The following is a 12,679-nucleotide window of genomic DNA, read 5'->3' as shown; positions in this document are numbered from 1 at the left end:
CTGCTGATCTTACCTGAGGCCTCACACTTCCAGCAGCCACAGTGTTTAAGTTACGGGGCACCGATAGAAGGCATTGCTGTATCTGGTAGCAGGTGAGACTGAGTATTGTGCTACCTTGGTGTCCCGTTATCCTGGGGGAGCAGCCTCTAGCGTCCCATTATACAGGGAGAGCAGCCTGTAGCGTCCTGTTTACAGGGGAGTGACCTGTGGTGTGAGCGGTCTGTGGTGTCCTGTTAAAAAATGTTATACAGAGGGAGCAGCCTCTAGTGTGGTGTTAGAATTATATAGTTCATCAGCCTCTGTTTTTTTATTACCATTTGGGAGCAGCTTTTGTTGTCCTGTTACAAAACTTAAATTAATTTTATATGATTTTTTTTCTGGGTTACGAGTCTCTGATATCTTCTTAGTAGTAGTAGTATGATGATTATACAGGGCGAGCAGGAAACATATATGCGGAAACATTAGAGGCTGCTCTTGTGCCATACACTACTGGGATGGTGGCCATACACTACTGGGATGTATCGCAGCAGTGTATGGCCCCTTCCCAACCTCTGAGCCATCTGGTACCTGCATACGATGCATCACATGCGGTCCTTTCACATACAATGTATCTAATATGACCCCATTCCCCGCCACTGGGACGGGGGCAGGGTCGGCGGGTAGGCAGCAGGTCCGACCTCCTGCTCCGGTCCGATACGAATTGGACCCAAGGGGGACGTCAAACACATCTGATTTCTCGGCAGTTCCATCAGGATCGGGTGAAATTAGCCTAAATCGGACTAGTGTATGGGCACCTTTACCTAATATGTTACATGTGTATTTTGTGGTGTTTATTGTAATTATATTTACACCTAGACAACGGAGAGGAAACGGAGTGTTTACTAGACATCACGTGAGGATGAGACACGTCACTGATTCCCCGAGGATGGACAAGGACCAGAGTCACATGACTGAGAGGATTCTAAATATCACCCTGGAGATCATCTACCTGCTGACTGGGGAGGTGAGGGGATCTGGGAGTGTCACTGTGACATCACTTATATCTATAGTAATAATACAGGGACGTGACTGGGGAGGTGAGGGGATCTGGGAGCGTCACTGTGACATCACTTATATCTATAGTAATAATACAGGGACGTGACTGGGGAGGTTAGGGGATCTGGGAGTGTCACTGTGACATCACCTATATCTATAGTAATAATACAGGGACATGACTGGGGAGGTGAGGGGATCTGGGAGTGTCACTGTGACATCACTTATATCTATAGTAATAATACAGGGACGTGACTGGGGAGGTGAGGGGATCTGGGAGTGTCACAGTAACATCACTTATATCTACAGTAATAATACAGGGACGTGACTGGGGAGGTGAGGGGATCTGGGAGCATCACTTATATCTATAGTAATAATACAGGGACGTGACTGGGGAGGTGAGGGGATCTGGGAGCGTCACTGTGACGTCACTTATATCTATAGTAATAATACAGGGACGTGACTGGGGAGGTGAGGGGATCTGGGAGCGTCACTGTGACATCACATATCTATAGTAATAATACAGGGACGTGACTGGGGAGGTTAGGGGATCTGGGAGTGTCACTGTGACATCACCTATATCTATAGTAATAATACAGGGACATGACTGGGGAGGTGAGGGGATCTGGGAGTGTCACTGTGACATCACTTATATCTATAGTAATAATACAGGGACGTGACTGGGGAGGTGAGGGGATCTGGGAGTGTCACAGTAACATCACTTATATCTACAGTAATAATACAGGGACGTGACTGGGGAGGTGAGGGGATCTGGGAGCATCACTTATATCTATAGTAATAATACAGGGACGTGACTGGGGAGGTGAGGGGATCTGGGAGCGTCACTGTGACGTCACTTATATCTATAGTAATAATACAGGGACGTGACTGGGGAGGTGAGGGGATCTGGGAGTGTCACTGTGACATCACTTATATCTATAGTAATAATACAGGGAAGTGACTGGGAAGGTGAGGGGATCTGGGAGTGTCACTGTGACATCACTTATATCTATAGTAATAATACAGGGACGTGACTGGGGAGGTGAGGGGATCTGGGAGCGTCACTGTGACATCACTTATATCTATAGTAATAATGCAGGGACGTGACTGGGGAGGTGAGGGGATCTGGGAGTGTCACTGTGACATCACTTATATCTATAGTAATAATACAGGGACGTGACTGGGGAGATGAGGGGATCTGGGAGCGTCACTGTGACATCACTTATATCTATAGTAATAATACAGGGACGTGACTGGGGAGGTGAGGGGATCTGGGAGTGTCACTGTGACATCACTTATATCTATAGTAATAATACAGGGAAGTGACGGGGAGGTGAGGAGATCTGGGAGTGTCACTGTGATGTCACTTATATCTATAGTAATAATACAGGGACGTGACTGGGGAGGTGAGGGGATCTGGGAGTGTCACTGTGACATCACTTATATCTATAGTAATAATACAGGGAGGTGAGGGGATCTGGGAGCGTCACTGTGACATCACATATCTATAGTAATAATACAGGGACGTGACTGGGGAGGTGAGGGGATCTGGGAGCGTCACTGTGACATCACTTATATCTATAGTAATAATACAGGGACGTGACTGGGGAGGTGAGGGGATCTGGGAGTGTCACTGTGACATCACTTATATCTATAGTAGTAATACAGGGACGTGACTGGGGAGGTGAGGGGATCTGGGAGCGTCACTGACATCACTTATATCTATAGTAATAATACAGGGACATGACTGGGGAGGTGAGTGGATCTGGGAGCATCACTGTGACATCACTTAAATCTATAGCAATAATACAGGGACATGACTGGGGATGTGAGGGGATCTGGGAGCGTCACTTTGACATCACTTATATCTATAGTAATAATACAGGGACGTGACTGGGGAGGTGAGGTGATCTGAGAGTGTCACAGTGACATCACTTATATCTATAGTAATAATACAGGGACGTGACTGTGGAGATGAGGGGATCTGGGAGCGTCACTGTGACATCACTTATATCTATAGTAATAATACAGGGACATGACTGGGGAGGTGAGGGGATCTGGGAGCGTCACTGTGACATCACTTACATCTATAGTAATAATACAGGGACGTGACTGGGGAGGTGAGGGGATCTGGGAGCGTCACAGTGACATCACTTATATCTATAGTAATAATACAGGGACGTGACTGGGGAGGTGAGGTGATCTGAGAGTGTCACAGTGACATCACTTATATCTATAGTAATAATACAGGGACGTGACTGAGGAGGTCAGGGGATCTGGGAGTGTCACTGTGACATCACTTATATCTATAGTAATAATACAGGGACGTGACTGGGGAGGTGAGGTGATCTGAGAGTGTCACAGTGACATCACTTATATCTATAGTAATAATACAGGGACGTGACTGGGGAGGTGAGGGGATCTGGGAGCGTCACTGTGACATCACTTATATCTATAGTAATAATACAGGGACATGACTGGGGAGGTTAGGATATCTGAGAGTGTCAGTGATATCACTGATATATTATTACTACAGTGACCTGATTGGTGGATTTTGGTAATTACATATCATAGCACTAATAGAGGGTGATGACTGGGAGTATAATATTCATTTACAGTTTCTTATATAGCGCAGCAGATTCCGTTGCGCTTTACAATTTTAGACAGTGTTAAAACGAACTGGGTAACAACAGACAGACTTGGAGGTACGAGAGCCCTGCTGCAAGCTTACAATCTATAGGGACATAGGAGGGAAACACAAGGACAGGCACCAGTAATAGCATAGCAGTCCCACCAAGTTACAAGTCCAGAAGGGAAGCTATATAATACATAAGTGCCTCAGAGGGTTATGCGTATGTAACTTAAATATTATAGGCTTGCCTGAAGAGGTGAGTTTTCAGGGAACACTTGAAAGTTTGGAGGCTAGTGGAGAGTCTTATTGTGTGTGGAAGGGCATTCCATAGGGTGGGAGCAGCCCGATGAAAGTCCTGCAATAGTGAATGGGAGCTAGTGATCCGTGCAGGAGAGAGACGCAGATCTTGTGCAGAGCGCAGTGGCCGAGATGGGAGATATTTTGTGAAATAAAGAGATATAAGCTGGTTCAGTATGGTTAATAGCTTTATATGTGAGTAGAAGTATTTTATATTGTAAACGGTAAGGTACGGGCAAAGTATGCGAGTGTATGCAGTAATAGTATATTTTCCAATACACAGGGTTACAAAGTAGTGAAGAAGACATCCAGTGACCATGAGACACCCAGTTGCCATCACTGTGTGTCAGGAGAACTGAGCAGGACCCAGAGTTCCATCACAGTGCCTCCACCTCATTCACTGATACATGGGAGAGACAAGGAGCAGAAGATCCTGGAACTCACCAATAAGATCATCCAGCTGCTGACCGGAGAGGTGACTGCTGGGAATGGGACATTATACAGTAACACCGGGGGATGTGACCGGAGAGGTGACTGCTGGGAATGGGGCATTATACAGTAACACCGGGGGATGTGACCGGAGAGGTGACTGCTGGGAATGGGACATTATACAGTAACATCGGGGGATGTGACCGGAGAGGTGACTGCTGGGAATGGGACATTATACAGTAACACCGGGGGATGTGACCGGTGAGGTGACTGCTGGGAATGGGCCATTATACAGTAACACTGGGGAGCTGACCGGAGAGGGGACTGCTGGGAATGGGGCATTATACAGTAACACCGGGGATGTGACAGGAGAGGAGACTGCTGGGAATGGGGCATTATACAGTAACACCGGGGATGTGACTGGAGAGGTGACTGCTGGAAATGGGGCATTATACAGTAGGTGGATGTGGCCGGAGAGGTGACTGCTGGGAATGGGACATTATACAGTAACACCGGTGGATGTGACCGGAGAGGTGATTGCTGGAAATGGGGTATTATACAGTAACACCGATGGATGTGACCGGAGAGGTGACTGCTGGGAATAGGACATTATACAATAACACCGGGGGATGTGACCGGAGAGGTGACTGCTGGGAATGGGACATTATACAGTAACCCCGGGGGGATGTGACCGGAGAGGTGACTGCTGGGAATGGGACATTATACAGTAACACCGGGGAATGTGACCGGAGAGGTGACTGCTGGGAATGGGACATTATACAGTAATACCGAGGGATGCGACCGGAGAGGTGATTGTGTCGGGTTTCTATAAGGTGTCAGGATGTCACTGTCTATTTCTCTGCGCAGGATGGGAAGTATATAGAGGAACACAAGGGTCTGTGCAGGGATGTTATGATGGAGAATCACTGGCCCCTCACATCACTGGGTATGAAGAGAGTTTGTTATTGTACAGGGGTGAGCAGATATGGGCCCCCCTATATACACGTATCATCTGCTAATCCACATGTACAATATATTCAGTCACTGTGTGTCTCCTACAGATGGGCCCAGTAACAGAGATACCCCAGAGAGATGTCCCTGTCCTCTGTATTCCCAGGATAATCACATATATACAATGTCCTCAGTCACTGTGTGTCTCCTACAGATGGGCCCAGTAACAGAGATACCCCAGAGAGATGTCCCCGTCCTCTGTATTCCCAGGATAATCACATATATACCATGTCCTCAGTCACTGTGTGTCTCCTACAGATGGGCCCAGTAACACAGATACCCCAGAGAGATGTCCCCGTCCTCTGTATTCCCAGGATAATCACATATATACCATGTACTCAGTCACTGTGTGTCTCCTACAGATGGGCCCAGTAACAGAGATACCCCAGAGAGATGTCCCCGTCCTCTGTATTCCCAGGATAATCACATATATACCATGTCCTCAGTCACTGCGTGTCTCCTACAGATGGGCCCAGTAACAGAGATACCCCAGAGAGATTTCCCCGTCCTCTGTATTCCCAGGATAATCACATATATACCATGTCCTCAGTCACTGCGTGTCTCCTACAGATGGGGCCAGTAACAGGAATACCCTAGAGAGATGTCCCCGTCCTCTGTATTCCCAGGATAATCACATATATACAATGTCCCCAGTCACTGCGTGTCACCTACAGATGGGCCCAGTAACAGAGATACCCCAGAGAGATGTCCCCGTCCTCTGTATTCCCAGGATAATCACATATACACCATGTCCTCAGTCACTGTGTGTCTCCTACAGATGGGCCAGTAACAGAGATACCCCAGAGAGATGTCCCTGTCCTCTGTATTCCCAGGATAATCACATATACACCATGTCCTCAGTCACTGCGTGTCTCCTACAGATGGGCCCAGTAACAGAGATACCCCAGAGAGATGTCCCCGTCCTCTGTATTCCAGGATAATCCCATATATACCATGTCCTCAGTCACTGTGTGTCTCCTATAGATGGGCCCAGTAACAGAGATACCCCAGAGAGATGTCCCCGTCCTCTGTATTCCCAGGATAATCACATATATACCATGTCCTCAGTCACTGCGTGTCTCCTACAGATGGACCCAGTAACAGAGATACCCCAGAGAGATGTCCCCGTCCTCTGTATTCCCAGGATAATCACATATATACCATGTCCTCAGTCACTGCGTGTCTCCTACAGATGGGGCCAGTAACAGAGATACCCTAGAGAGATGTCCCCGTCCTCTGTATTCCCAGGATAATCACATATATACCATGTCCTCAGTCACTGCGTGTCTCCTACAGATGGGCCCAGTAACAGAGATACCCCAGAGAGATGTCCTCGTCCTCTGTATTCCCAGGATAATCACATATATACCATGTCCTCAGTCACTGTGTGTCTCCTATAGATGGGTCTAGTAACAGAGATACGACAGAGAGATGTCCCCGTCCTCTGTATTCCCAGCACTGTACAGAGGAAACTCACAGGACCCCACAGGAGGATCAGGTAGGTGGGAATTTAGGGTCTCCCCAATATACCAAAGTGACTGTCACTATATGAATTGCAGTGGTTGTGTGTGTGTGTCCTATGCACGGATATTGTACTGTGTAATCTCCCTAGCATCAGACATTACTAATATTGTAGGTTCAATGTGAAGATATTAAGGCAGAAGACACAGAGGAAGAAGAGACGTATGTGACGGATATGAAGATAAGAGAAGAGTCTTATGTGTTAGATAAGAAAGAAGATACAGAGACAGAAGACACACATATGAGGGGTGATCAGCAGTGTAAGAAGGAGGAAATCCCTACAGATATCAGCACAGGTGAGAAATAATCATTTACTGCATACAGTATTTTCCTTGTTCTATTAATACAGCTTTACAGCTATCTAAGAAATCAGGAGCCATCAGCCCCTATTGTACTCCTGCTCTCCCCCTCACATCATGTCACTGTGTGTTACCAGCCCAGAGATCTGACCAGTCTCCTCCCCACACTCTGTGGTGTATCTCATACATCAGGAGCCATCAGCCCCTATTATACTAGTGCTCTCCCCTCACATCATGTCACTTTGTGTTACCAGCCCAGAGATCTGACCAGTCTCCTCCCCACACTCTGTGGTGTATCTCATACATCAGGAGCCATCAGCCCCTATTATACTAGTGCTCTCCCCTCACATCATGTCACTGTGTGTTACCAGCCCAGAGATCTGACCAGTCTCCTTCCCACACTCTCTGGTGTATCTCATACATCAGGAGCCATCAGCCCCTATTATACTCCTGCTCTCCCCTCACATCATGTCACTGTGTGTTACCAGCCCAGAGATCTGACCAGTCTCCTCCCCGCACTCTCTGGTGTATCCCATACATCAGGAGCCATCAGCCCTATTATACTCCTGCTCTCCCCCTCACATCATGTCACTGTGTGTTACCAGCCCAGAGATCTGACCAGTCTCCTCCCCACACTCTCTGGTGTATCTCATTCATCAGGAGACATCAGCCCCTATTATACTCCTGCTCTCCCCCTCACATCATGTCACTGTGTGTTACCAGCCCAGATATCTGACCAGTCTCCTCCCCACACTCTCTGGTGTATATCGTACATCAGGAGCCATCAGCCCCTATTATACTCCTGCTCTCCCCCTCACATCATGTCACTGTGTGTTACCAGCCCAGATATCTGACCAGTCTCCTCCCCACACTCTCTGGTGTATATCGTACATCAGGAGCCATCAGCCCCTATTATACTCCTGCTCCCCCTCACATCATGTCACTGTGTGTTACCAGCCCAGAGATCTGACCAGTCTCCTCCCCACACTCTCTGGTGTATCTCATACATCAGGAGCCATCAGCCCTATTATACTCCTGCTCTCCCCCTCATATCATGTCACTGTGTGTTACCAGCCCAGAGATCTGACCAGTCTCCTTCCCACACTCTCTGGTGTATCTCATACATCAGGAGCCATCAGCACCTATTATACTCCTGCTCTCCCCTCACATCATGTCACTGTGTGTTACCAGCCCAGAGATCTGACCAGTCTCCTCGCCACACTCTCTGGTGTATCTCCTACATCAGGAGCCATCAGCCCCTATTGTACTCCTGCTCTCCCCCTCACATCATGTCACTGTGTGTTACCAGCCCAGAGATCTGACCAGTCTCCTCCCCACACTCTCTGGTAGAAAAGGATAATCATGATAATCAGGCGCTAATACTTTACATTGAAAATATAATAATCAAAATGAATGCTGTCTAACGAGATAATTATAAGACGACTTATGGCTATTGCAGCTCCCAATAGGTATTCTGTATAACTTAATTAGACAAAATAACAATTAAGAGAGATGGGGCAGAAGGAAGAGAGCAGGGGAGAGGGGGGGCAGATTGGGTGGAGGAGAGAGAGAGAAGGGGACTGGGAGAGAGCGAAAGGTAGGAATGGGGGTGGGAGCGGAAATGGGAGGTGGCTGGGTGCAAGGTGATGTGGTAAGATGAGGTGCTGGGGGGTGAGAGGGGATGGGGGGGGGGGGTATGACGGACGGACGGGGGCACTGGTGGTGATGGGCCATGGATGGGAACACCCAGCGTTTCATGAGCATTCCCATGTAAATTCCAGCCTCATGCAAGGTGCCAGGGGCGGGTAGCTGACTTCACATGGCGTCAGCCGCCCTGAGCCCTGGAGATTTCAATGATCTCTCCAGCATTGGGCACATGCGAGGGGATCCGGGTGGGGTAGCGGCTATTCGTCAGGTCGGCACTTTGGGACTTGGTACCAGGTCATCCAGAATCAGGCCCATAGCACAATGCACCAATATATCGGCCATCGGCTCTGTTGTAGAGATCACGTTGGTTACAGATTTATTGCTGGTGCCCACTGGCTGACGGACCAGCGATATATCGGCCAGTGTGTGCGCAGCAATAGACATGTTCAGTGTAAGTGATAAAACATCCATGAACATTTCCTTCTCAATGTCACCAATTCTGTCTGTTGTCATTCATCTGTTTCCTTGTAGATGGGCGCACAAGCAGGAATACCTCGGAGGGAGATCTCATTGTGTCTCCAGATTATATACTAGAAGATAAGAACATCAGACAAGATTCTCCAGAAGAAAAACCCATTATCCCCAATACAGACCCAACATTTCCCAGTGCAGATATTTCATCTGGTCCCTCTAGTCATGAGGAACCTTCTCCTGATCATTCAGACCTTACTACACCCAGTACAGACCATAAAGATGATACAGTATCATCCAGTTCTATAAGTCAGTCAGTTTTCGCTTTACATCAGAGACATCACACAGGGGAGAAACCATTTTCATGTTCTGAGTGTGGGAAATGTTATAGGAATAAATCCAGTCTTGTTGTACATGAGAGGGAACATACAGGTGAGAAACCATTTTCATGTTCTGAATGTGGGAAATCGTTTTCTCGTAAGTCACATCTTGTTATACATGAGAGGGTACATACAGGTGAGAAACCATTTCCATGTTCTGAGTGTGGGAAATGTTATAGGAATAAACCCAGTCTTGTTGTACATGAGAGGGTACATACAGGTGTGAAACCATTTTCATGTTCTGAATGTGGGAAATGTTTTATTCATAAACCCAGTCTTGTTGCACATGAGATGGTACATACAGGTGAGAAACCATTTTCATGCTCTGAGTGTGGGAAATGTTATAGAAATAAATCCAATCTTGTTATACATGAGAGGGAACATACAGGTGAGAAACCATTTTCATGTTCTGAGTGTGGGAAATGTTATAGCAATAAATCCAATCTTGTTCTACATGAGCGGGAACATACAGGTGAGAAACCATTTTCGTGTTCTGAATGTGGGAAATGTTTTACTCATAAACACAGTCTTGTTACACATGAGAGGGTACATACAGGTGAGAAACCATTTTCATGTTCTGAGTGTGGGAAATGTTTTGCACATAAATCCAGTCTTGTTACACATGAGAGGGTACATACAGGTGAGAAACCATTTTCATGTTCTGAGTGTGGGAAATGTTATAGCAATAAATCCAATCTTGTTACACATGAGAGGGTACATACAGGTGAGAAACCATTTTCATGCTCTGAATGTGGGAAACGTTTTACACTTAAATCCAGTCTTGTTCTACATGAGAGAAACCATACAGGTGAGAAACCATTTTCATGCTGAATGCGGGAAATGTTTTACCAATAAATCGCATCTTGTTAGACATCAGAGACACCTTTTCCATGCTTGCAGTGTGGGAAATGTTTTATAAATAAATGTATACTTTGTAAATACCAGAAAAATAACATTTTGATGAGCAGATCTACATTAAACATGAGCATTGATGAGAGGATACCCCTGTTGCATGCACAGGGATCATCTGAGAGTAGTCTCCCCAAAACAATGCAGACTCGATTCACCCCCTAGAAACTGTGGGAGCTACCCATGGGTTCTTAAATGTAAGGCTAGCAGAAACTGTCCTGGCTGATGTTCCTCCACAACCAGCCCCCTCCCCCCTCTCCAGAGCTGCCGGCTTATGCTGGGTACACACCAGCATGATGCAGCTTGTGAGCGGGTTGTTAGGGGAATGTATGACCTGCTCACTATATGGCGGAGCCTATGACACGCTCAGGAACTGCCTCTGATGTGATCGCGACCCGAACCCACTTCAATGGTCGTTTCTCAGAAACTATCTGCTGCAGGTACGATCTTAGAGAAGACCTAACGATCCGCGGGGCTGCACATCGGATCGGGATCGCATCAGAACGGCAGTGAAATGGCCAATTTACATAAAATCGGTCGAGATTGTATCTAAATTGGCTTATTTTGGGATAAATCATCCTGATGTGTACCCCACATTACTGTAATCATACTGCAGGCTTCCAGGCACCAGCTCAGCAGGAAGCCAGGCTGCTCCTGGGACATTTACATCCTGGGATACAAACATCCACCCAATCACTGCCCAGATCTTATTTTTATTCAGTATTTCTTATTACAATATGCGTATGATACAGAGATAAGATGTTACATCCCATCCTTTCCCCTACCTTATATCTGTGCAGTGTATATGTGCTTTATGTCTGACAAGCGATGCCATTACACCGATTATACTAAACTTACATTGTGCCTCATCTATCTCACCTTCTGTATACGGCCATTTATAATAAAGCTATTCCTGTGTCTGGTTGGTCCTGTGTAATAGTGTGGATTTGTATAATGTATATGCATTGTTGTGTATACTCCTGTATAAGCCTCATAGAATTCTGACAGTGTCCATCTGTCCCACGTTTGATGATACTTTCTTACATTATTACTTTTGGTGTATGTGTACTTCTCATTATCTACTGTATGGTTTACCAGATGGATCCAGTGGTATAAATCCGGTGCCTCATGCGCCTCCATTTCCTTGCTATTATTACTTTTCCCAGAGCAGCTAGGTTCTCCACCAGCCGTATAAACGGGCCCATTGCCCTTACCTGTTGAATTATGCTCAAAATACACATTTCTCCTTCGGGAGACATCAGGGGCCACAGCTTTACAGTGGGTAATAGGAGTGGGAGAGAGCACCAGCACCCTATTGGTTAACTTTAACTGCCTCCCAGGCAGCCAGGCTCCTCCCCTCCTATACCCCGCCTCCAGGCCAAGGACCTCAGTTTTTCTAGGGTGCTGGCAAGATGCACCCAAAAGAGGGGCTGCTATATTAGCAGCCATAACTTTATTTTTTCTACTGCGAGTGCCAGAGCAGCAGCGCTGGGGGTCTGACCAGACCCCTGCGCTGCTGGCTCCATCACCCGGGTCCGGCGCTGCATTGCCACCCGCGGGTGGGGACCTGCAGTGGCCCCCGGGCACTGGGGAGCCTTCAGTCACAGCCGGACGCCGGGGACCACAGGCGCCCCCTTCAGAACAAATGGGACGCACTGTGAGTATTCACGCTCCCCGCCTGGAGTGTGTGAAAATAGCGCAGTGAGGCGCACAGAGTGGCTGTCACAGCCGGCGAGGGGTGACCGCCGGCTGTGCTAGCAAGCGGTCGGCTTGCCGCCCGTCCCGCTGGACCACCAGGGATCTTAGTTTGTGGGCAGCAGCGCTGGTATGCGGGGCCTCCCGGCGCGCGCCAGATCCCCGCCATTTTACCGGCGCTGCAGGAGGACATCTTCCCTGGGGGTCATTTGCTAGAAGGGGGAGGTGGCTCCCCCCACATCAGCCCCTCCCCCGGGGACAGTAGGCAGGGAACTGTGCTTGGCGCACAGAGAGTTCCCGCCACTGACATCCCTTGCCTGGCTGCATGTGAGGAGGGACACGGAGAAGCTCCATTG

General features: G+C 47.7%; 2 protein-coding genes across 2 annotated transcripts in view; both read left to right on the top strand.

The window, feature by feature from the left end:
* LOC146010224 (uncharacterized) overlaps positions 1-12,679 on the top strand; it is a 230,321-nt gene that overhangs the window by 57,859 nt on the left and 159,783 nt on the right. The gene's annotated exons all lie outside the window — the stretch shown is intronic.
* On the top strand, positions 4,487-11,471 carry LOC146007388 (uncharacterized). Its single transcript, XM_083145737.1, has 4 exons — positions 4,487-5,336; positions 6,802-6,899; positions 7,038-7,218; positions 9,400-11,471. The coding sequence occupies exons 1-4, from the start codon at positions 5,303-5,305 to the stop codon at positions 10,548-10,550; spliced, it is 1,464 nt and encodes a 487-aa protein (XP_083001863.1). The 5' UTR covers positions 4,487-5,302; the 3' UTR covers positions 10,551-11,471.

The sequence above is a fragment of the Crinia signifera genome, chromosome 6 (assembly GCF_055691185.1).
Source record: "Crinia signifera chromosome 6, ASM5569118v1, whole genome shotgun sequence".
NCBI classification, from domain to species: Eukaryota; Metazoa; Chordata; class Amphibia; order Anura; family Myobatrachidae; genus Crinia; species Crinia signifera.
Note: the sequence above shows the minus strand (reverse complement) of the source record. Positions and strands in the feature narration are given on the sequence as shown.

Bases quoted from the DNA above. Each gene is read 5' to 3' on its own strand.
- LOC146007388 (XM_083145737.1), top strand. From the start codon at position 5,303: ATGATGGAGAATCACTGGCCCCTCACATCACTGG. The intron at 5,337-6,801 runs GTATGAAGAGAG...TGTCTCCTATAG, and splicing joins CTGGCCCCTCACATCACTGG to ATGGGTCTAGTAACAGAGAT. The intron at 7,219-9,399 runs GTGAGAAATAAT...GTTTCCTTGTAG, and splicing joins CCCTACAGATATCAGCACAG to ATGGGCGCACAAGCAGGAAT.